Genomic DNA, 26,026 nt, shown 5'->3' with positions numbered 1-26,026 from the left:
CGTGTTTTCTAGTGTGTGCCTTTTGGTGCATTATTTACTGCGTTGGTGTTTTTTGGGGAACCATTTAAAGAGGAAGTAAACCCTGATGAGTTTACTTCCTCTTTCATTCCCTGCAAAGGCAAAGCATAATGGACTACTATGCATCGCATAGTAGCCCATTATGTGTCACTTACCTGACACAGGAGCCAGCGAAGTCCCCTGTAGTCCGCCGCATCCATCTTGTTGGTGGCGTCTCGCAGCTCCGCCGCTGTCATTCGGCGAAGCCGCGATGACGTCACTCCCGCACATGCGCACGGGAGTCGACACGCACGGCAGCTCTATTCTTGGAAATGCCGCGCTCAGTGCGCCTGCGCGCCGCTGTCTACGGCGCATGCGCCGTAGACAGCGGTGCCCGTTTTCGGGCAAATATCTCCTAAACCATATAGGTTTAGGAGATATTGCTTGGACCTACAGGTAAGCCTTAATCTAGGCTTACCTGTAGGTCAAAGTGGTTTGTAAGGGTTTACAACCACTTTAAAATTAATAGGTGCACTTCCAGGAAACAAGAGCATTGTGCATTTACAAAGTGCATCAATGTGTATTACAACAGCCTTCAAAATGTGCTGTTAGGTGCGAATCCAGCCTAAAGTGAACTATACTGGCTATCTGCTTCTTAAATAGATTCTGTCAAGCCTTTAAGTGTTTTAATCCAGCAGGTCATCACAGTAAAAGACAGAATATACCCACCTATCTGTTGGCCCATTTTTTAGTCTCATTCATTTCCATTCTGCTTCTGCAGACTCTGAAAGCCTTTTTTTTGACATTCAATACTTCCAGAAATGTTAGATGCCTGTGTCCCCCTGCCTCATGCTGTTTCCTTCCTTCACCCACCTATGTCACTGGCAGGACAATAGCAGTGACATCGGGTTTGGAAGAAGGAGCCAATACGATACAGGCATCCAACATTTCTGAAAGTGTCCAATGCCAAAAGGCTTTCTAAATTTTCAGAACTAGAATAGAGGAGAAATGGGCCACCAAGTACATACTGTCTTTTATTGCAGGAACCTGCTGGATATCTACTGCTGATTTGAAAATTATTCTAATATTATCATCATTTTTATTTTTTCCATACAGAAAATGTTACTTACATGCAGACAATATATATATTTTTTTAAACAGAGTGGGAAAAGGGGTAAGATTTTTATTGTTGTATTCACATTAATTCCTGTGCTGACAAGCAAAATAATATAGCAGAACAGATTGCATAAGCACCTACACCTAGTTTGGATAGACGGTTCCCAGAAATCATGCAGGAGCAAAGCATGGAAATATACAGTGGTGTGAAAAAGTGTTTGCCCCCTTCCTCATTTCCTGTTCCTTTGCATGTTTGTCACACTTAAGTGTTTCGGAACATCAAACCAATTTAAACAATAGTCAAGGACAACACAAGTAAACACAAAATGCAATTTGTAAATGAAGGTGTTTATTATTAAAGGTGAAAAAAAATCCAAACCATCATGGCCCTGTGTGAAAAAGTGATTGCCCCCCTTGTTAAAACATACTATAACTGTGGTTGTCCACACCTGAGTTCAATTTCTCTAGCCACACCCAGGCCTGATTATTGCCACACCTGTTCACAATCAAGGCATCACTTAAATAGGAGCTGTTTGACACAGTAAGGCCCACCAGAAGATCCTTAAAAGCTACACATCATCCTGAGACCCAAAGAAATTCAGGAACAATTGAGAAAGAAAGTAATTGAGATCTATCAGTCTGGAAAGGGTTATAAAGCCATTTCCAAAGCTTTAGGAATCCAGCGAACCACAGTGAGAGCCATTATCCACAAATTTGCGAAGACATGGAACAGTGGTGAACCTTCCCAGGAGTGGCCGGCCGCCCAAAATTACCCCAAGAGCGCAGCGACGACTCATCCAAGAGGTCACAAAAGACCCCACAACAACGTTCAAGGAACTGCAGGCCTCACTTGCCTCAGTTAAGGTCAGCATTCATGCCTCCACCATCAGGAAAAGACTGGGCAAAAATGGCCTGCATGGCAGAATTCCAAGGAGAAAACCACTGCTGAGCAAAAAGAACATCAAAGCTCGTCTCAATTTCTCCACAACACATCTTGATGATCCCCAAGACTTTTGGGACAACATTCTGTGGACCGATGAGACAAAAGTGGAACTCTTTGGAAGGTGTGTGTCCAAGTATATCTGGCGTAGAAGGAACACTGCATTTCATAAAAAGAACATTATACCAACAGTAAAATATGGTGGTGGTAGTGTGATGGTCTGGGGCTGTTTTGCTGCTTCAGGACCTGGAAGACTTGCCGTGATAAAAGGAACTATGAATTCTGCTGTCTACCAAGAGATCCTGAAGGAGAATGTCCGACCATCTGTTCGTGTACTCAAGCTGAAACGAACTTGGGTTCTGCAGCAGGACAATGATCCTAAACACACCAGCAAGTCCACCACCGAATGGCTGAATAAAAACAAAATGAAGACTTTGGAGTGGCCTAGCCAAAGTCCTGACCTGAATCCTATTGAGATGTTGTGGTATGACCTTAAAAAGGCCGTTCATGCTCGAAAACCCTCTAATGTAACTGAATTAGGACAATTCTGCAAAGATGAGTGGGCCAAAATTCCTCCAGGACGCTGTAAAAGCCTCATTGCACGTTATCGCAAACGCTTGGTTGCAGTTGTTGCTGCTAAGGGTGGCCCAACCAGTTATTAGGTTTAGGGGGCAATCACTTTTTCACACAGGGCCATGATGGTTTGGATTTTTTTTCACCTTTAATAATAAACACCTTCATTTACAAATTGCATTTTGTGTTTACTTGTGTTGTCCTTGACTATTGTTTAAATTGGTTTGATGTTCCGAAACACTTAAGTGTGACAAACATGCAAAGGAACAGGAAATGAGGAAGGGGGCAAACACTTTTTCACACCACTGTATGTTTGTGTTGTGGGCATGTTTTTTTTAAATTTTTTCACCAATGCAAGTTGAGATCCAACTTTGGATACGCACAGGTCCTAAAATTCTAATATCTGCTTATGTATCTGGTTAGAGGCAAGAATGCACCTTAAAACGCTGTCCTTTTTTCCAACTTAGAATGGGTTTTTATGTGCCCTTTTTAGATACAAAAAGATTTAAGTAGAATTTTTAAAATAATAAATCATAAATTATTTTATGGTAAAGTGTGATTCTCAAATTCTTTCTCTCTTTATTTTCAGCAGAGAATGTTAAAAATATGATAAACTATTTAAATAACCATAGAAGCCTGTAGCATCTCATTATCATTGAGAGCTAAAGCAGCAACTACTTATCGTTGGCCTGTCACAATGAATAGCCAAAATCATTCTTGGCTACCACTTTCCATAAGACAGCTAGCAATTAGAATTTAGCTGTTTTCCTAAACCGGGTAATATGGCCATCACACGTAGCTCATATTTGTTGCCTTCTCTGACTACACAGCTCTGAGATTAAAATATCGCTGAGTAATAATTGTTGACTTTAATGCTTAAAAATTACCTATGTTTAATTTTATTTATTATAGTGACTCACTGGCTTTTTTTTTTAAACATTGAGCCTTCTTATATTTGTGACAAGAAGCCAACATTCCATTCATATGTAAAGGAGTAGCCATGTGTACATGAGTGGGCTGGATATGCTTTGGGTGCTTGAGGAGGTTATTAAAAAAAGATGATCTAATTGAAAGCAGCCTATTGTTTTTAAGAGGCGTCCGGTAAAATATTTACATTTTTTATAGTGTTAATGTGGGGCTTTTGGCGCTACCTATGCCAGACCAGATATTTTGCCTTTGTAATGTCCAAATTATATTTCCCAGTATTCGTTACAGTATATAAACTATACTATACTGTAACGAATACTGGGAAATATAATTTGGACATTACAAAGGCAAAATATCTGGTCTGGCATAGGTAGCGCCAAAAGCCCCACATTAACACTATAAAAAGCTAAACGGCCACAGCCTCCTAACAAGGGCTGAGGACTTAGAGGGCGGCAGCAACCTGAATCTTTTCCTAAGCGCGGCTATTCCAAATTTTTTTCAGTAAAATATTTAAATGTCTTTACCATTGTAATAAATAGGCTGGCAATTTTTTAGACCTTCTCAGAGTAGAAATGGCCACACACAAGTCCTACATGTTTTTAATTCTGCTTGCCTGATTGTAATATGGAGGAACCCAGGGGCCTTTCGAAAATAAAATTTTGAAACAAAATGTTGACATTAATGTTAGAATTCTGTGTTTAAAATCAGGATTTTATTTTAATCAAATTTATTGATTAAAAGTCATAAATCTAACTTTATTATCTCAGAATTCTGACCTTACCTTGAGATTAAAAGTTAGAATTATAAGATTAAAGTCAAAATTTTGTGTCTGTAAGTCAGAAATCTGTAATTAAAAGCCAAAACTCTGAGTTTGAAAGTTAGAATTCTAAGCTTAAAACTTGGTATTTAGATTTTATTTTAGAATTCTAAGCTAATGAAAGCTCAGAATTATTTGATTAAAGTCAGAATTCTGACAATAACAGTCAGAATTCTGAATTTCAATGGCACAATTCAGAGCTTCACAGTCAGAATTAAATAACTAAAATTCTGAAATTTATGTTTTTAGTCAGAATTCTGATATTACAAATCAGGATGCTTTCATTAAAAAGTCAGAGTTACGAGTTTTAAAGCTATTACACTTGGGTTTAAAAATCAGATTTTTTTTTTTAGGATGTCCCCAAGGCTCTTTCGTAGTTGAGAACATTACAGAAATTCTTATAGATTTACCTAATTTAGTCAGAATTGTACAGTTAGATTGTGATATTGTAACCATGTTGGCTTTTCCTCCTTGTCAGAAACCATGATCAGACTGAGACAGAAGTACAGTTAAATCATACTTGTTTAATAATAATAAAAAAAAGGTAAACAGAGTAAACATAGTCAAAACATAGCCAGAGTTCAGGAACCGGAACGGATAGTCAGACAAGTCAAAACGTCAGGGAGCCAGAAGGCATGTCAGCCAAGCAAGTCTTTAACAGGAACACAGGAGAGCATCTCTAGAGATGTGACCAAGGCAAAGGCAGAGATCATCTGGATTGGACGGCTTAAGTAGGCAGGACCGACAAGCAGGATCATCAACAGGTGAGTCACTGTGGACAGCTCAGAGAAGGAAGGGCTGGGCCCAGCCCTGACACATCTTCTTTTACCCATGCTGCCAAGGGCCTCTCCATTGAGGAATTGTGTGGGCAGCAGGAGAACTAAAAGTAAAATATTTTATGCTGTTGTCTGTGAAAGTTCTAATTTATTTAGGTCATTTATATCTAGTAGTAATCACATTTAATTGGACTTTCCTATAATGTTAAAAGATGTTTTATAGCTTCTCCAGAGCCGACACCTTAGGTATGTAGATGTTGATAAGTTTTAGCATCTCTACCTCAGCAATTTGACAACACCTTTAGCCACGCAAATCAAGGAACTAACACCTATGCAGACTACCTGACACCAGGAACAGGATTATGTAACTACTGTAGAACAGAGTGGTGTGATGATAATGAGTACTGGACACACAGGGCAGCCATGTTGTTTAAAATGCCTAAGTCAGCCATCACCATTTGTAACAATAGGAGACACATAACAGCAGTTATTTCCTTTCCACAATCCCAGGATGTGCATCGCCTATAATAATAACCTCTTAGCTGCATTCCAAACATCCTTATCAGCATGTTGATAGACAGCAAAACCTTATAACCAAATTAACCAACATTAAAACCAAAGCATGGCAAACAGATAACTCTTTGATTTAGGCATCATAAACCCCCTGACAGAAATTAACACAATTCACATCTCAGTCTCACTTCAATAGCCATCATAAAAATGTCAAGCCCAGGCTTAAGTAATTGCTAATCTTATGCAGATAATAATCCTGGCTAATCACCCGTCGTAAATAGTTTGGCTGGAGTAATTACCGAATATACATTTCTGTCTATCTCTTCTTGGAGAATCAAAATTTCATTAGATGTCATAACTCCTGAGATAATAACAGTACTTCCAGAATAAGGACATGTTCATCTATATCAATTAATTAGCAGCATTTGAGCCCAAACACCAATATATTAGAGGGTACTGGATTACCGGAGGCAAACTCGAAACATTACCTCACTTAGGTGAAATAGCCATCCAATACCCATCATATTTGCATTCATTCAAATGGTAATTTTATGCTGGAAAATATAATACATTTTAGAAAATGGATTTGAAGGCAGGGTATCTGAATAATCATAAAGTCTATGACATCTCATCTGTCACTTCTCAGACCTTCTCATTGGTCAGCTCATTTCTGTCAGCAGAAACCAGAGACCAGAAAAGTGGGCCTTCATCAGTAGTCTGGAGCTCTCTTTTTACCATAAAGAACAAGGATCAGCCAAGATCTGTGGGAACCACTGATCCATTATGCTCAATGACTGGATTTTTATTTTATTTTATTTTTAATTTTTTGCACTATTGTCTTTTTTTTCCCTTGTAATACTTATTTTCCCTTGTAATAGCCATTTTTACACTATTGTCTTTTTTCCCTTGTAATACTCTTTTTATGTAAATATTTTGTTTGCACCATTTTACCTTTTCTATTCTTAAACAATATTTAGAAAAATGTTAATATACTCTCTAAGGTACTAACTTAGAACTTAAAGAATCCCTGTCCCTTTGAAGAGGGCTACTAAATAGTAAATATCAGGATATTCCTGTCTGTGGTGACAGGGGGTATTACAGACATTTATTAAAAGGCATACTTATTAGTGTGAACGTTTGATATTTTACAATAAAAATATCTGCTGGCAGTGATTAATTTGGCATGTAAAGCCTTAACTGCGCAGTTAACAATACCCAGCGACCATCATTTTCAGCCTTCTGGCGCTTAGATTGCGGTCCTAAGAGCTGGAAAATCTTTGTGCAGAGTGCGGTTGTGATTGTCGCATATCAGTGACAGTGCAGTGTGAGTTTGACCAACCATTTGTCACAAGTTGGTAAAGGTGGCTGGGATCTGTCACCTCATCAATCACAAGTAGTTCCACAATTTCACACATCCCACTCCTGTTCTAGAACAATTAACATCTAGACATTTCATGGTGCTATGATTAAGGTGTCTGTGCTACCTGTGTATCTTTCTAAAATTAAAAGAAACGAATGAAATCGCTTGGAGAAGCTACAAAACATCTTCAACTTTAATGCCCTGTACACACGGTCGGACTTTCCGATGGAAAATGTGCGGTCGGACTATGTCGGTAATTCCGATCATGTGTGAGCTCCATCTGACTTTTTCTGTCGGAATTTCCAACACACAAGTTTAAGATATGGATCTAAAATTTTCCGACAACAAAATCCAATAGTTTAAATTCTGATCGTGTGTAGACAATTTCCGACGCACAAAGTGCCACGCATGCTCAGAATAAATTACGAGACAAAAGCTATTGGCTACTGGCCTCTTTATAGTCCCATGGTATATGTTGTACATCACCTCGTTCTGAACAATCGGATTTTACGACAACTTTGTGCAACCGTGTGTATTCAAGACAAGTTTAGGCCAAAATCTGTCGGAAACAAATCTGACGGATTTTGTCGTCGGGAATGTCCAACCATGTGTACAGGGCATAAGTCCTCATACACACCCTGGGCATTAGAAAAAACAAACTGCAAAGCCACTACCAACACCAGGAAAAAGCGTCTGTAAAAATGCGCTTTTAGTAGTTTTTTGCATTGGCGTTAATGGGCATTTAGCCACGCTAGCTTTTAGCACCACGTCTCTATTCAAAATCAGTGGTTTCCTGTGAGAGCCTATTGATTAAAATAAAAGTCACATCCAAGTCGGATCCGACTTGTGGTGCGACTTGTGCTATGAGGATCTTGAAGGGGAACCCCTTGCCAAAATGAAAATAAAAATGGCTTGGGGTTCCCCCCAAGACCATACTAGACCCTTCGGTCTGGTATGGATTTTGAGGGGAACCCCCATGCCAACAAAACGGCATGGGATCCCCTCTCCAAATCCATACTAGTCCCTTATCAGAGCATGCAAGCTGGCAGGTCAGGAAAGGGGGGGACAAGTGAGCGCCCTCCCTCCTGGACCATTCCAGGCCACATGTCCTCAACATGGGGGGAGGGTGCTTTGGGGTAGGGGGGCTCTGTGCCCCCCTACCCCAAATCACCTTGTCACCTACTCATTCACCCAAAAAAAGTTAAAAAAATAAATGAAAACAGTACATAGGTTTTTGACATAGTCCTTTTTTAAAGCAGCTCCAACATGTCTTCTCCTCTCTCTGGTGATGTCTTCTCCTCTCTCCATTTCTTCTCCCTCCTCCGTGATGTCTTCTCCCCTCTCCGGTTCTTTTCCATCCTCCGCTGATGTCTTCTCCCTCCAGTTCTTGAAAACCAAAAACAAAAAGCTTGAAAATACCTATGCCACTTACAGCTCCCAAAAGGCTGTGTGTGCATGAGGCCATAGAATAACATTGAGAGGTGTTTTTATGCTGCAAAAAAAAAAACATCTGACGCTGGTAAAAGCAGCTGTAAAAACGCCCTGTGTGCATTATGCCTAAAGAACAAGTTCAGTTGAATGTGACCATCTAATATTAGCTATTTACACTCTTCCATTGCAGGCAAATATTTTTGGGCAGTATAATTTTAAGATCGGAGGCTTTGTCACTTAATTCTCACCAGAATAGCTTAAAAGCAGCCCAGTATAAAACCTAGATAGTTAACTCCTATAGGAACGCATACAGTTTTCTGGTATTTAATTATTTTCTGCATTCTACAATTTCAAAGTATTGTCAGTAGACGTGAGAATCCCATGAACTCAGCACAGTGTTCACGTGAAATAACGTTTTATTATGAAGAACTGACCTAGTTACTCAAAGCTTGTTCTATCTACAGCTGCAGATGTTAGCCTCAGCCATAAATAGGCTTTCATATCCAATGAATGGCAGGCTTTTTCCAATGTAAATAATGTGCTGTACTAGGACAAGTGGATGTGAATGTCCATTTGTCGCTGGAGGAGATGAACTTACAAACTGAGTTCACCCTCTTTCTTTCATGTCCGTTTCCGTTTTAGAATTAATTCCTGATACAGCTATCAATGGCTATTTGGAAACTTTGCACCCCATACAATTTCATTGGGGTCCAGTTGTTTTAAAGCTGAACTCCAGACATAAAAAAATAAATATAAAAAAAAAAACACCATTTAATGCAATCATTTTTTTTTAAATAGATACAATTAGATTTTTACATACAACTAGCCAATGTATCTGAATGTGCTTTGATACCAACATTATCCCCTATAGGCGAGGAGGATGAGAGGCAGTCCCATGAGCCAATCAGGTTCTGATGCACATCTGCTGACAGTAAATGACTTAATGTACTGCTGCTCCTTCATTGTTCAATCAGCAGCTTGTTGGTAAGGAGGTGACATCATTGTATTTTTCAAACCTAACAGAGAAAGTGGTGTCACCCTACTGGCAGTGCTGTGTGGCAGAGATATTTGTATCACAAAAGTGAATGGACAGAATTACAAATATTCTGCCCGATAACTCTTAGTTATAGTATTGTCAGGGCTCAAAATTTCAAGTCCTGAACTACTAGCCAGGCCTTAGGGATTACTCTCCACCAGTTTCTCCACCCAACCCCTACCCTGCTCCGCCCCCAATCCAACCTCTAAACACACCCTCATAAATATCTCATGAAATTACACTGTTAAATATTTTATGCAGAATTAAGTTATAAAAATAAATATTAAACAACTTTATCAGTGTCCATCAGTGCAGTCTATCAGTGCTCATCAGCGCCCAGGAATGCAGTCTATCAGTGCCCATCAGTGTGGCTTATCAATGCCCATCAGTGGGGCCCCATCAGTGCCTCCTGTCCAGTGCCCATCAATGCAGTCTAACCAGTGCCCATCAATACAGCCTGATCAGTGCCCTTCAATGCAGCCTCACCAGTGCCCATCAGCTCAGCCTCATCAGACAGGAAATGGGGTTGGTTAGCAGACTGGCTAGTAAGTTGAGAAAGAAATTTCTTTGGTTTTGTTTCTCTTCCCCCAATACACCTCTACTTCCAACACCTCCCCTAGTACACCTCTACCTCCAATGCCCCCTCTGTACACCTCTACCTCCAATGCCCCCTCAGTACACCTCTACCTCCAATGCCCCCCCCCCCCAGTACACCTCTATCTCCAATGCCTCCTTAGTACACCTCTACCTCCAATGTCCCCCCAGTACACTTCTACCTCCAATGCCTCCCTCAGTACACCTCTACCTCCAATGCCTCACCCAGTACACCTCTACCTCCAATGCCTCCCCCAGTACACCTCTACCTCCAATGGCTCCCCCAGTACACCTCTACCTCCCCCAGTCCTCCAATGCATCCACCTCCCCCTAGCACACCTCTACCTCTAATTCCTCTTCCCAACATATCTCTGCCACCTTACCCCCCCCCCCCCCCCAGCACACATGTGGTTTAAACAACCCTCCAGCACACCTCGTCTTCCAACCTCCCCTCTCCAGCACACCTATGCCTCCAATCCCCCCATCCAATCCAACGCATCTATGCTTTAAATTTCCCCCCTAATCCATCATACCGATGCCTTAAATTCCACCCCCCTCCCCCAATCCATCATACCTATGCCTCCAGATCCATCTCCCTCCCCATCATACATAGGCACCCAAATCCACCCCCTCCCCTCCCCCCCAATCTATCAAACTTATGCCTCCAATTTCACCCCCCCCCCCCCAATCCATTATACCTATGCCTCCAATTCCATCCCCCTCCCCCCAGTCTATTATACGGTATGATAGATTGGGGAGGGGGTGAAATTGGAGGCACATGTATGATAGTGTGTTGAGGGTAGAATTCTGATTCAGACCTATGCTTCCAATTCCACAATAACCCCCCACCCAAAAAAACATTATACCTATGCCTCGTATTAATCCCCCCTTCCTCCCAACTCATCTTGTTCAATCCCCTGTTATACCAATGCCTCCAGCACATGTGCTGCTTCCAACCACAGCACACTGTCATATTTATTATTTACCACTCTCCTGCTGCAGCCACAGGGGTCCAGCATCAGTGCACACTGAGGGCGGAACGAGTGTTCGAGCCCGCCCACTTAGGACTGCCCTGCAGAGACATGCACCGCCCCACTCCTTAGATGTGCGGCAGGAGGGAGATGGAGGGGGGGTCCCAGGCGGCTCTTTTATGCCTATTGAAAGCCCACAATGTGAACCTGATCGGGGTGGGGATATGTGGCAGGAGGGAGGTAGAGGGGGTGGTCCCAGGTGGCTTTTTGAAAGCCTGCAATGAGCCTTATCCAGGCGAGGATGAGCGGCAGGAGGGAGGTGGGGGGGGGGGCGGTCCCAGGCGCTTGTTTGATTATTCAAATAGCTGCGCTGCGAGACTGTGCATGCCAGGGGGCACTGGGTATACATTCCCAGGAGAGCACACACCCCCCCGCAACATTCGCAATCCTAATTTTTTGACTTGCAAAATGGGAGCAGGCGAGTGAAAATTTTGAGGGCTGGTATAGTCATGGCATGGTGTGCACTAACCATTTCACTATTATCAGTCTCCATCTGGCCAGCTTGTCAGCTTTACCAGGCCAGCCTCACTGTATACAGTTTTCTTCTTTTTTTTCCCTAAATATTTGCAAAGTTTCTCACCTGAAGTTCCTGCCAGTAACAGCAGTTTCTGTTGTATGGGCAACAATGCTAAGCCACTGCCTTGCAATTAGCATCAAGGTTGTCAGGTGACAGTTTGAGCTCCTCCAGTTGACCATTGGGCTGCCCAATCTGATAGACCTAATAAGCAGCCTGGTGGTCAATTGAAGGAGCACATATGGTAGACTCATAACTCTGTTGAGAGGTAGTAGCTTAGCGCTGTTAGACTGCAAAAAAAAGTGCTTTTAGTGGCAGGAGCTTCAGGTAAGAAACAGAAATTGTAAATGTATATGAAAACTGTATACAGTCAAACATGTATCAATGGCGGAAGACCTTAATTTGTAAATTACACATTAATGTGGTACTATATCAAATGCCTTAGCGAAATCCAGATACACATGCCTTCCTCTATCCAAATTACAACTTACCTCCTCATAGAATGTTAAAAGGATGCTCTGGCAAGAACAATTCTTCATAAATTCAGGCTGCTTATTACTAATGATACTCTTTTCATCAGCAAATTCTTGGAAATGATCCCTTATCATTCCCTCTAATAGATTAGATACTATTGATGTTGGGCTGAATGGTCTGCAGTTTCCAAGTATATACCTCAGCCCTTTTTTAAATATCATGCCATATTTGCTTTTCACCAATCAGCTGATACCATTCCAGCCAGTAAAATTTCTATAAAATAATTACATATAACTGTCCCGCTATAACATGGCTAAGTTCTTTCAGGACTCTCAGGTGTAAGCCATTTGGTTCTGGTGATTGTCCCACATTACGCTCTCCTGCCCTGTACACACGGTTGGACATTCTGACGACAAAATCCATCAGATTTTTTCAGACGGATTTTAGCCTTGTTTTGCATACACACAGTCCCACAAAGTTGTCGGAAAATCTGATCTTCAGAATGAGGTGACGTAAAACACATACGACAGGACTATAAAGAGGCCAGTAGCCAATAGTGTTAGTTTTTATTCTGAGCATGCGTGGCACATTGGTGTCGGAATTTAAACAATCGGATTTTGTTTTTGGAAAATTTTATATCCAGATCTCAAACTTTGTGTGTCTGAAATTCCGATGGAGCCCACACAAGATCGGAATTTCCGACAACACAGTCTGATCGCCCATTTTCCGTTGAAAAGTCAGACCGTGTGTACAGGGCATTCTAGTCTTTTTTGAACACTCAGCTCTCAGCCACAGGGGTACATTCAATATCCTGTTATTAATATTGCTCTTAGTATATCCCTCCTTATTCATCAAAAACTGAAGAGTACAATATATTTAATATAGTTGCCTTTTCCCTGTCACTTGTGACCAACTTCTACTGATGGGTCAGATATGTTCTGACCTTGCTTATTTGCTTTTAATATATTAAATAAGTGAGAAACTTTTTGGGATTTTTTTTCTCTCCTCCACAATGTGTCTCTAGCTTTAAAACAAACTTGGCACCTGAATTGAAATATGGAGTAAATAATACCTGTCTACCACCTGATACGTCTATTTCTCAAAGATAACCTCTGGATATGACGCTGAACACGTGCACTCACCTTCTTTGGTCGACCATGGCAAGGCCTGTTCTGATTGGAACCGGTCTTGTTAAACTGCTATATGGTCTTGGCCACAATGCTGCAGCTCTGTTTCAGGGTCTTGGCAATCTTCTTATAGCCTAGGCCATCTTCACATAGAGCAACAATTCTTTTTTTTTTCAGATCCTCAGTTCTATGCCACGAGGTGCCAAGTTGAACTTCCAGTGACCAGAATGAGAGAGTGAGAGCGATAACACCAAATTTAACACACCTGCTCCCCATTCACACCTGAGATCTTTTAACACCAACAAATCACATGACACCGGGGAGGAAAAATGGTTAATTGGGCTCAATTTGGACATTTTCACTTAGGGGTGTACTCACTTTTGTTGCCAGCAGTTTAGACATTAATGGCTGTATGTTGAGTTATTTTGAGGGGACAGCAAATTTATACTGTTATACAAGCTGTACACTCACTACTTTACATTGTAGCAAAGTGTCATTTCTTCAGTGTTGTCACCTGAAAAGATATAATAAAATATTTACAAAAATGTGAGGGGTGTACTCACTTTTGTGAGATACAGTATAGTGTGTCGTTCAGGGGGGGAGAGCTTGTTGTAAGTCCAAGTGGTCGTTAAACAGGTAAGTCCTTAAATGAGCAGTATCTGTACTGATTTTGTAAAAAGATAATATTTGCATAGGATAGGACTGCATGGTTAATTGGGATGATAGATAGGACCACAGTGGGTAAGACATAATACCAGAGCCTGTGTGCTATGCAATGAGATGGTTACTTTGTTTAATATTTAAGGTTATAGATATGCGCTAATGTCTATTTCCCTCAATCAATCAGATTCCATCTTTCATGAGTTTAGCGCAGACAATACAAAAAGTTTTTTTTTTTTTTTAAGGACTTGGGTTAGTGATTGTAAATTATTTACTGCTTTTGGGTGCAATAAATAGGCTAATAGTAAGGAACATATAAAGTGAAGAGAGATATGGAGGCTTACCACCTTCTAAACATGCTAGGCCACTGGCTTTTATTTTGACTCATAATACTGAATACCCAGAACAAGCAGATTGATTGGCAAATTGAGAAAAGCAGACGTTTTATCTGCGTACCTGTTCTAGGTTGGCGAGCCAAAGTTTTGAAGCCAAACATGGCCAGACAGTTAGTGCAGAAAGAGAAGCCGGCAGTGGCAGACCCTCAGACAAGGTTTTCTTTATGGACAAAGAGAAAATTCAATAAATTAAGCCAGGTTTATCTGCAAGAGTTGACTTTTTTTCTTGTACGGTATATATTCTGTATTTTTAGTCATAATATCCTCCTGCCAGTACCATCTTAACCAGTCAGCAAAAGCTTTTTAATAACTTAATAAGCAAATTGGTCTTAGCCGTATTCATTAAGCTGCAATAGTGTTTGAGTTGTGCAAAATACCCCTTAAGCCATGCTAAAATTCAATACTATAATTGGTTAAGAAGGCATTTTCAATGCATTAAATAGTGTCTAAAAACAAGAAGACTTGTAATTGAAGCCTAGATGTGTTGGCTGCATAATTTTTCTTTTTTCAGACTCTTTTCTTTATTTTTATCTGGTGGTCCTGCCAGTAACACACTTGCTGTCATAGGGTGATAACACTAACTCACTGTACTGTATCTGAGCTGTGCTGTAACCATAGGATGAAAGGACTATAGAACACCCCCTCCCATCCTCATCCCCCTACAGAACACCTTCCCTTCTCAACATGGATAGGGGACAGCAGGTAATCCACAGAGAAAACGCAAAACTATTCGACTTGGTAATAGCAGAGCCAGAGAGCACAGGAAGTTGTCAGCTCACTGGATTTCTGGCAGGATCATCAAGTCATTTGTTTGCTGTTATCGAACACATACTATAACACAATATTTGCAATAGCATACTACCAGACCAAGAGGGAAGAAATAAGAGAAGTTCATTGTCAGGGTTTACTTACACTTTAAGCATCTTTCAAGATGCCTTAAAGTGTATTTAGGGCACAAAAAATGTAATGTATTGCAGTCCTTATATGTGTTGGCTGCATTTGTTTTCTTTTTTCAGGCTTTTTTTTTCCTTTTTTTGTCACCTGGTGATCCTGCCATTAACACAATTATTACCCTAGGCTGACAAGGTGTAGATCATGGCATAATTTGCCCCTCCTTTACCCCTTGTCCATCAGAGAAAGCCTTGTATTCATTGAAAAAAAGGTCATGGTGTTCCCTGAATGGCGGCAGTGTCGAGTGAGTGACCCCCTGCATTCATTATGCAGGGAGGAAGCCACTCTAGCAGGACCCAGAAGATCCTGTATCACTGTATGTAATGTAGGCTACTACAGTAGTGTTCATCATCTCCAGCAGCCCTGCAGATATGAGATAAGGATCATTACAGTACATCGTGCCTTGAGGGACCAATGTCAAGTGGCAATAAAGATAATTCCTGGAGTTCCATTCTAAAAATTGAATTTGACAGTGGCCACCAGGATAAATAGAGGATTTCCCCAGCAGGAATACAGACAGCAATAAACACCCGACAGGGGCTCTTTGTCCCCCACTCTACATACATTTTACACCAAACTAACTCACTAATGTGGAATAGCGGAAGTGGACCTTCTTCCGAGGAGCCGCATATCTATATGCATTTGACTTGTGTGCTGGGAACACAGTCCATAGCACCCTCCCAGTACTGAGAACAAGCTGTCACTGATACCTTATGATGTCATATGGGAGGGATGCCTGGCAAACACATGATCACTGTGATAGACTGTGATTGCCTATCAGAGTGATCACTCAGTAAAACCCACCCCTTTTCTGTCTTTCTCCTCCGAATGGATAAAGAAAAACATGTATCTTTTTCTCCTAGTCAGAGGAGAAAAATGTAAACAAAAAAGTCAGTGTGTAAAAACAAAACAAAGATAAAATGGCTTGATCTAGGTTACTGCCAGGGCCTGTTTACACCAGTACGCAGTGTGGGAATGGTATGCTCCATGCGCAGATAAATGCTCTGCTCTTGCGATCTGCATGGCAGTGGCAGTGTATTGTTAATGGCATTCCAAATGCAGATGATTGCAAACACTGCATTTTCAGGCACCAAATCGCATGGTACCACAGTATCATGTGACTCGGTGCAGTGCATTTAGAAAAAGTAGTGCAAGTACTACTTTTTCCGTGGTCCAGTGGGTTTTGGGTCACCCCATTCTCCATAGGAACTTGCACGCTCCTGTGTAATCCCTGTGTGAACTGGCCCTCAGAGTCACTGTCAAGTTCAAAGTCATTGTCAGAGTCAAAGGTCACAGATTAGAAAAAAAGTTAAATTATTTAAAGTCAGTTGTACTGTCAGTGTGTTTAGGTAGGTTAACCAATGCAAAATGCTGACTAATTTCTTGGCCCTACTACGGGTACAAACAACAAATACTATACACATATGCAGTGTTGTCGTAGGAGAATTTATTTCAGGTCAGTCATGGTAATTGCAAAACATTTGCAGCTACGGTAAATATAATTATTTATTTTTTATAGATTTTGGGCCAGTTTTCATTTGACAATAAAAAAAAAAATCAGGAGATGTCCATTAACGTTTATCACTATGTTGTCCTGCAAAAATCAAGTTTTTCAAATTGCAAATGTTGCATTATTCTCATAAAAGTAGCAAATAACACCCGTAGTGTAATGAGTGTGTAATGTCTGTTTGTGTTTGTTAGGCCTCTTTCACGCAATCGACTTCTATGGGGAGATGGATGTCAGTGGATATGTGTCCGCTGACACCCGCCTGGCATCTGATTTGTCAAGACCTGCTGAAAACAAGTATGGCAATATGTTGGCCATCCGTCCAGTGGGTCGGATCAGATAGGATCAGATGAAAATAGACAGGCTGTCCATTTTCATCCAATCTCCCAATAGAGGAGAGCTTGTCAGCACAGTGAGCGGAGATGGACCTGTCATCCGCCTGCTCAGCGGGGATCAACGGAGCGCTCTCCCACTGAGCAAGCGGAGTCCGTCAAAATGGTGAAAGGGGCCTTACACTTTACCAACTCTAAGAAAAAATAGCCATAAGAACATTCAACTGTAAAAGGTAAAGAGCATTCATCAATAGTGAAAATAGCCTAACACTATAGAAAAAACATTTGATCAGAAGGTTGATTAGTGCTGTCTATTGTCTATGAATATCACTCTGCAAAAATGTTTCATTTCACACTGCAGCTGAAGATTTGCTGCCAAACACCCAATCTTTATAGATTATACACAGTTCAGAGGCCTCCCACATAGTTTTCTCTTTTGGCCGAATGTTCTTTAACTCTTATGGCTGAATGTTATGGCTATTTTCTCTTGAATGTTGTTGAAGGCAACAAGAAGAAATTGACATTGTGTAATATGTACATTATACACATTATGCGTAATTTGTGCATTAATGATGAGACATTCGCAGAGCAAATTTGTTATTATTAGACACCTAAATAGCTACAATGAAATGTACGGTTTTACTAACACCATTGAAAAACTAGGTTCGGATGTTTGTTTTACCATCAGGCATGACGTGGTTAAAGCTTGACATCTGCAGGGGTATAAAACTTAGCGCAAAACGGATTATCAAAAAACGTCATCCTCAAAGGGTCAGTGCACTCAGAACAATATTTAAAGCACAGGGTAGCTTTTTGAATTACCAACATTTATGTAGCAAAATTTCCAGACTTGGTGCCTCTTTTCCACCACATTTCCACCAACTCTCTTTGCTGTGTGTTCTACATAATATATAACAAAATAAAATAAAGGGCAAGGTTTTCTTGTAATAGTCGCATCAAGTGGGGGATTTAAATGTTATCATCAGGATATCAGGCAGAAAACAGAAAGCAAATGATTAAATTAACCATCATCTAACCAGAAATTAAATGTTAGTTTTTGGTGAACTGATCTTTTAAGAGTAATTTCCAATACAAATTAAAGTGGTTGTAAACCTCTGAAATTAAAAATGAGCAAAACATATCCTTCAATAGTGTGTACTTGCCTGTATCCAAAGCATCACTGTGCATGTCTCCCTATGAGACCGTGAAGAGGGGAATACGTCCATTCTTTCCACTCTTGTCTCAGTTTACACTCAGCTCCTTGCTCTATGCTGTGCAGTGTGTGTGGCATCAGATTCCCACCCTCTGCGTTCTGTACTGATCTAGGTATAACTTTCAGTGCTGCTCTAAGCTAAGACAAAGATCTCCCTGCTGGTTGCAGTGAAGGGAGCAGGCAGGTATGCGCCATTTAGAGGTGTAGAAGCATCATTGGAGAAAGGAAGGAACACCGCTCACTGACCCAGTACATGAATATGTGAATGAGTATAGCGTCAGCCAGTGCCACTCCAGCCACGCCCTCTGACATGTTTCGCCCCGCACACTGGGGCTTGGTCAAAACTACAATAACCTTTTCACCAGCAGTACCAATTGCTGATGAAATCAAATAGCATGGCAAGACCCACGACATGCAAGAGTTCTCTATGAGAATCATTGTATTCAAAAAGCAGTCATGATTTGACTTACGTAGGAATTTTAGTATTCAACTTAATTAAAATTACACTTGTATGGGGTTAGTTATGAAAGACTTACATTTGCCTTTTTTTTTGTTGTATTTACTTTGTGTGAGGATGACTCAGGAGCTAAGCAACAGAGTTGAGAAGTCAATTGAGGTTCAACTGATTTTGTTCAGTCCGTTGGCTGACACTGTCTTCCAGATCCATACCAGTCTCAATTGACAACTGCCGATCCTCTTTAGTATGGAGCTTCAATGTTAGGTACTATTATGCGCACTTAGGGGATGGAAGACAGCTTCTGCTATTAGCATAAGGTCGGTAAGTTGTCTGGGCAACAAATGTCAGATCTCACAGGACTGCGCAATACTGGCTCCTATATAATTGCAGCAGACCAAGTACCTAAAATAACAGCAGAACAAGGGTCCTGCTGCAGTTTAAAAGAGTACTTTTAGAGATGGGGACTGCTACATTTACTGTAAATGCACAGAGTTGTACTATAAACAGGCATATACTTGTTTTTTAACCTTTGTACATCCTGAATTTGTTTAGTGAACTGTCCAATCAGGTTATCTAACTTCCTATACCAGGCTTAAAGAACTTGAAGTCGTCTAGACACTGTGGAACTGCGACTTTCACAACGCTGGCACAGGGGTGCGTACCCCATGCCTATACATTATATTTTTATGATGTTGGCACTCTATCTTTAGTCTTCTCCTACCCAGGACTCTGGAATGCACTCAACCCCTCCTATTCCCTCCTCCCCTTGTGCCCCTTTGAGTTCCCTGTCCTTCTTGAAAAATTGTTGCTCCTTTCCCTTGTTATGCTGTATTAGCGCCTTCAGATCTTCACTCATAGAGGTCATACTCATTGCGTTCATTCTGGGATGGCGTTTGTGGCGCCAGCACATCTCTGCATTAACTGAGATTAGTATACATTACTTACATGCCCGGAATGAAGCAAAGGCTGTTGGGTAACCATGAACACTCTGAGTCATTTCAAAGGACTGTCTCACAGAAAATCCACTATGATTATCAGAAAACAATCAGATATTCATATTCACTTTCAAAATCAACACTACAGAATGACATAATATTTTGTGGATTTTTCTAGTGAACCAGTTTTCAAATTTCTCACAGTATGCCAAATCATACTAATTGATGATCACATCACTTTAAATGGACAGTCCACCTAAGACTGATACTATTGGTATGGATGGCTACTTGGGGCTGTTTCGCCAGCTTTGTTTACATCTTAAACCTGAGAACACCACTTTGGTTTTAACAACTCCATCAGTCTGTGGTCTACCACCTGAGGCTTGTCGAGAGAAGAAGTTTGAGTGTGGGAGACTTTGGCCCATCGTTGTTACCGGTATTCTACTCTGGCAAGTCAACACCAAAGGTGTCCGCAGTGCATCCCATCTCTTTCCATAGCCAAAAAGACAAATGTTCACACAATATGATCCCTCATGTTTAGGGAAACATCAGCAGATTTAGATCCCTTAAAGCGCTCCATGCGTACCTACACTTTGGACAACTCTGTGATGTGTATGGTGGCTTTTATACGTCCTTAGGCTGAAGGAGAAGTGAAAGCTACATAAAGAATTAACAGGGAGTTTAAGGCTATCCCTTGTAATGGCTGTAGCATCTAGGGAGACCTAGTAACTAAGGTGTAGTGATCTTTGGGAAAAAGATATAAGCACCAAAATGTTATATTAAGCCAAGTGGTCATTTGACTCGTAGCCAAAACTGAAGTATCAGACATGCACAAATTGAGATTGTTACTGTAAAGCACTTCCGCAAGGTCCACCTATTTAATGTAGCACCCCTCCTCCTTCCCTAAACCCTGCATAAAAATGCAAAAAACAATCTGTGGAGGGAAATATAGACAATATGCACAAGCACAAAATGCACACAATTTAAAAAAGTGCATGGGGAGACATCCAGTGGTGTCGATATGGGGGTATGGATCACACACGGGTGACACCCGCCAAAGGGGTGTCTGATCACGATGGTGTCACCCCATCTGTGCTGGCTCAAAACTAAGAGAGAGCAAGATGAGGGGGGGTGTTTTGCCAGACAGGGGCGAGCCCAATGGGGTTGGGGCTATGATAAACAGGAGAGAGCATGACAAGGGGGTGCTAGACAGGAAAGAGCCAGAATGGGGGGTGTTTGGTGCTGGACAGGAGAGAGCCTGACAAAGGGGGGCTAGACAGGAGAGAGCCCATTGGTAGGGTAACACCAACCCTTTTGACGCCATCGGTGACATCCTATGGAGAATCGCTTTCTTGCAATTTTAGCTACTTAACATTATCCAGGATCTGGCCTGAATGAGGATACTGTCACCCTTGCCTAGGTGTCGTGGGAGGAAAATGGGGAAATGTAAATATATTTTGCATGTTTTTTCACCCCAACAGAGTTTTGTTTTATGCACTTTCTACATTTTAAGGAGGTGAAGGGGGCACCTTGAATAAGTGGACCTTGTTACTGAGGTGGTCCACCTTAAACGTAAAAGAAGATGTAAATCACAATAGATTACTTTTTTTCTTAGTTTATAGAAAAATCTTAACTGTTTTTAATTCCCCTTATAACAGTTATGTAATATGTTTATGTAGTAAACCATAGCGTTATTTGAAAACTTACCGTGGACCTCTTATTTGATATTTGTTATGTGAATTTATTCTGTCCACCGTCTTAGAAAAAAAGTAATGTGACATCAATTTTTATGAGCATCTACTCCTCATTGAATACGTACAAAACAAAAAAAACACCATTTTCACGTTAGCATTCAAGACCCATTTGGGATTAGAACGAAAAGTATTTGAGTAAGACAAACACAGGGTGAAGTTCTTGCTATCTCAACCTTCCACTGCTCTGTCTCTAAGCAGTGAAAGAACAAATTAACTTTATGTTATTTCTCTGGAAGATTTGAAAATTGAGCCTAAATCCCATTTGAAATTCATATTGCTAATGATTGCTGGTTGTGGTAAATAAATCTATCAAGAATCCAGAGAAATAAGTACTTTCCTTTGTCATTGTTTTGCACTTGAATTAAAAATGGTGTTCTTTAAAGCACCACCCCTTTTTCATTTCCACTGTCCAAGATACCAGGCACTAAAATGCATACGAGATTTACTAACATTCCAAAAATAAGTGTAAGACCAGAACTGCATTTATCCTTAATGTGCTAAAGGACATTCATTCATTAATATGAACATTTCACTATCTGCTATTTAAGAGAAATTACATGGCCAGACCAATTCCAGTCTTGTTGTAAGCTGAGACTTGCTAACCAGCATTCATTCACTTATCACTTCATTCTTTAATATTAACATAAAAGGAAACATGTAAAAGCAAAACTATGTCCATTTTAATGCTTTATTTGCCACCTAATAGAATAGCCATGTAACATAGCATGAAGCTGAGATTGCATCCCATTATCAATGCATGTTGACTATGGAAAGGGGCATGGTGCTTTAAGGCTATTTATATCCTCTAGGGTGACTGTTGATTTTCTACACAAATTTTGCTTGATCCATCAAAAAAAGGATTCCTTTGTGTGTCCAGTTTCAGAAAATGTCTAGTATGTTTTTCTTTGTTTAGAGCATGCCATTTGGGGGAAAATATGGACCCATTTTAAAACCCGTACCTCACCCCCAGTGTTCCTGGTCTGAGATGATAAAGGTATACAGTGCACTTATATTTACTTCACTTTGTTGCGTGTTAGGAAAAACAACAAAAATCAGGAGTTGTCCTTTATTTTTTTTTTGTATATGACCATCAGTACAATGCCCATTTCATATACAATGGACATTGTTATATATCTCAAAAATTGTTATACATGCCAAGGTTTGGTTACAAATCATCTGTAAGACTTCCTCTTCCTGTTAACTTTCAAAATGGCTAAGCAGGAAAGTGGAATGATGTCGACCCCCATCGCTGTACCATATAAACTAAAATTTCACAACTTTGAAACTACAAGTTTGAGATCTTTAATCCAGGATTCGTGGGGCAGAAATTTACATCTAGGTGGTTTTTAAGTGTTTTAAAATGCAAATCCATAATTTAAAGTATATATTTTGTTATCATATTTGCAATGCCTGGAATTATGACACTTTACAAAGTATATATTTTGAGTTACATGGTGATCATAACTATTTGTGTGATGTGATCACTTAAAACTAGCTATTATTTAAAAATAATATTTTTATATACCTTGAAAGCAGGATCACAGGATAGAAGATCACATAGCTGTAGTTTACTTTTATATGTTACGCAAATGGGGTAAACACATGATGATCGTGGCAAATTACTAGAACTGTTGTCATTAGTCTATGGTTTTGTCTCTGACGTATTTGGCTTTTTTGCCACATTAACTATTGTCAGTTGATATATAACTTTATTGACTGGTTCTTTAAACTTTTAATGCAAACACACCGTAAACTGTTCTAAAAACTTTTCCCTGCATAATTGTTTTCTATGGAGCAAGGAAACTCTCATTAGTTTGAAATGAGCTGTAGTTGACTTGCTTTATGGCAGGGTCAATTAACATTTTTAAAGCCACTATGCTGTGATATATTGTTATTGCCTAATGTTATTTATTGTTGTCAAATAGTGAATTTTCTTCAGTTCCGTTCTTTGGTTGTCATTATTTTTGACATCATACAACACATCTAGAAACTAATGTAATTGTGGTGACATTTTTGTCCCATTGTGTGTGCTGTCTGTGTTTCCACCACAAATCTGAATACATTTTTATTTTAGTATTTAGGATCAATGCTGATAAAGGAATTGAGGGGGACGGAGTCAACACAAGATGCCTGTTCGAAAATGAGGGTAAGTTTTGATGACTGAATAAGACTGCAATATATATATATATATATATATATATATATATATATATATATATATATATATATATATATATATATATATATATCACATTAGATGCTGTCATTTTATTATTAGTGGGAAGGCAAAAGTTGACATGTGTCACAAAGTTACAGTTTGTTATTATCTCACCAGTAGAGCATTTACAAAACAACCTGACATTTGGTAGAACTTTGTCTCCTGGTCTGCCACTGCATGCTCCCACTGATTTCTATATTTGTATTTCCCATGCTTTAGAACAAAATAAAATATAAAATTTTAAAGGGAAAAATGTTTGCTTAAAAATGCTGCTAATAATATTTCTACTATGTGTGTTAATATGCAAGAAATTTTATATACACAGTATATACTGTATGTATCCCACGAAGATGTAACTTCTGTTTGCTACCATTTTATTTGTGGATGTGAAGTAAATTTTAGTGTTGATAGCATTTCTTTTTATGGCCTGCCTTAAAATGTTCCTGCAGCGTTTTCAAAGATGATAAAGCACCCATAGTGTTTAGTTATACCCTAAAACCTATGGCTCTCTACTATTTAATTTCAACCTAGATTGCATTCTGACCAGACCCATCATTCCGTATACCACTCTTTTGGCTGATGAGGCCATCAATCACTTTTAGTGACCAGTGGGCAAAAATAGGGGATGCACCTGATGTTTGGTCTGAAGTTTCTAGGAACTATAGAAATAAAATGAAGATGCTTGCAGGCACCTGGAAATGTGTGCTGTTCAGTTGGAAGGTCAATTTGTGATGTTTCAAGATGCCATAGATTTGCAGAACTTTAGTGTTATTCAAACTAAAATATATATTTCTGTTTTTGATTGATAATTGCCTTGGGAGATTATAATGTATATTTACAGTAGTTATTAGTGCAATGGTTTTAAACAAATTTCCACTGACCACAGTAGCTGAAAGCACTGTGGAGCAATTTTGGACTCTGTAATCTGCCCTTTGCCCTCTTCCTGTGCACCTGCTCTATGTTTACATTACAGTTTAGAAGACAAGCCAACAGCCACTGTACCACTGGCAGAGAGGAACAGGATGATCTAATGATAGAAAACGAAAGTTTTTCAAAACTCAAGAGGATGATTCTTGTAGCTACAGATGTCAAAAGGGCTTGCATTAAAGTATTTGTTACTATTGTTAAAATGTGTAACTAATTGAATTTCCATAACCTTGCCATTGTTCTCCTTTAAAGTAATTTTTTTATTTACTTTGACATTTTTGCAAGCTTTCTTTTCTATGTTTTTGTTTTTGTTAATTTCATAATAAATAAAGATAGGGATGTACCTATATCAGTATTTGTGCCGATACTAAGCTTTTGCATGAGTATCGGTACTCGACCGAATTATCCTGATACCAAAACTGGTATGCATGCGATTTGAACAGGAATGCGGTGCGATTCCTGCCTGAACAGCATGTGATTTCCCCCAACGCTCCCTGTGTGTGTATAGAATGGGATTAAAGCGCCATCTAGTTAGCAATTAAAAAAATGTTACAACTCACAGTACATACAGTGGCTCTGTATGCCACGAGTACACATTTTAGGAACTGCAACCATTTGTATACACAGTTCCCTCATTTTCTGGGGTTCAAATATAATTAAACAAATTAATATAATCATATATAAAATGTTCATTTTTAATATTTGTTGAGAATCCTTTACTGGCTGAAGTCTGGAACCCATGGAAATGACCAGACTGGGTTTCCTCCTTTCAGATGCTTTGCCAGGCTCTAACTGCAGCTGTCTTCGGTTGTTCTTTGTTTGTGGGTCTTTCTGCCTTTAGTTTTGCCTTCAGAAAGTGAAATGCATGCGATTGGGTTGAGATCAGGTGATTGACTCGGCCACTGCAGAATATTCCACCTCTTTTTTTTTTCAAAAGCTCCTGCAGTGTGTTTTGGATCTTTGTCCATCTGTACTGTGAAGCAGGGTCCAATCAACTTTTTTGCATTTAGCTGAATCTGGGCTGACAGTATATTAGAGCTGCACAATTAATTGTTAAAAAATTGTAATCTCGATTCAACCCCCTGACGATCTCTATTGCAGAGTTTGCTGATTCTTTCATATAACAAGTGGAGAGACTTATCTGCTCACTCAGCTGTCAAAAGAAAACTTTCGGGCAGTCTGCCAAGTTTTTAAAATTAAACATTGTAACCAACTCTTCCTTCTTAGATCAAAGGCAGAAACTTCTGTGTGAAAAAAAAATCCAGGCAGTCTGCCAAATTTTTAAACAAGTGTAAATGCAGGAAGTTTAACCACTTAAAGTCTAAATCTTTTTCTGACACTTGTTTCTTAACCGCTTAAGGACCGCCTCACGCCGATGTACATCGGCAGAATGGCACAGCTGGGCAAAATCACGTACCTGTACGTGCCTCTTTAAGTGCCCAGCCATGGGT

The 26,026-nt window shown here is 40.0% G+C and overlaps 1 protein-coding gene across 4 annotated transcripts in view; it reads left to right on the top strand.

Moving 5' to 3' along the window:
• Nucleotides 1-26,026, top strand: part of ANKS1B (ankyrin repeat and sterile alpha motif domain containing 1B) — a 231,398-nt gene that overhangs the window by 163,566 nt on the left and 41,806 nt on the right. For 2 of the 4 annotated variants that reach the window (XM_077468446.1, XM_077468445.1), the window contains exons 4-5: nt 22,344-22,424; nt 23,505-23,576. In XM_077468446.1, the coding sequence (XP_077324572.1) occupies nt 22,344-22,424; nt 23,505-23,576 (153 nt within the window). The remainder of the gene's footprint in view (nt 1-22,343; nt 22,425-23,504; nt 23,577-26,026) is intronic. The other 2 variants (XM_077468448.1, XM_077468447.1) reach the window with 1 other exon arrangement.

Source organism: Lithobates pipiens, unplaced genomic scaffold, assembly GCF_037356315.1.
Source record: "Lithobates pipiens isolate NorthernLeopardFrog02 unplaced genomic scaffold, aLitPip1_a1.2 Scaffold_8, whole genome shotgun sequence".
In the NCBI taxonomy this organism is placed as follows: Eukaryota; Metazoa; Chordata; class Amphibia; order Anura; family Ranidae; genus Lithobates; species Lithobates pipiens.
Note: the sequence above shows the minus strand (reverse complement) of the source record. Positions and strands in the feature narration are given on the sequence as shown.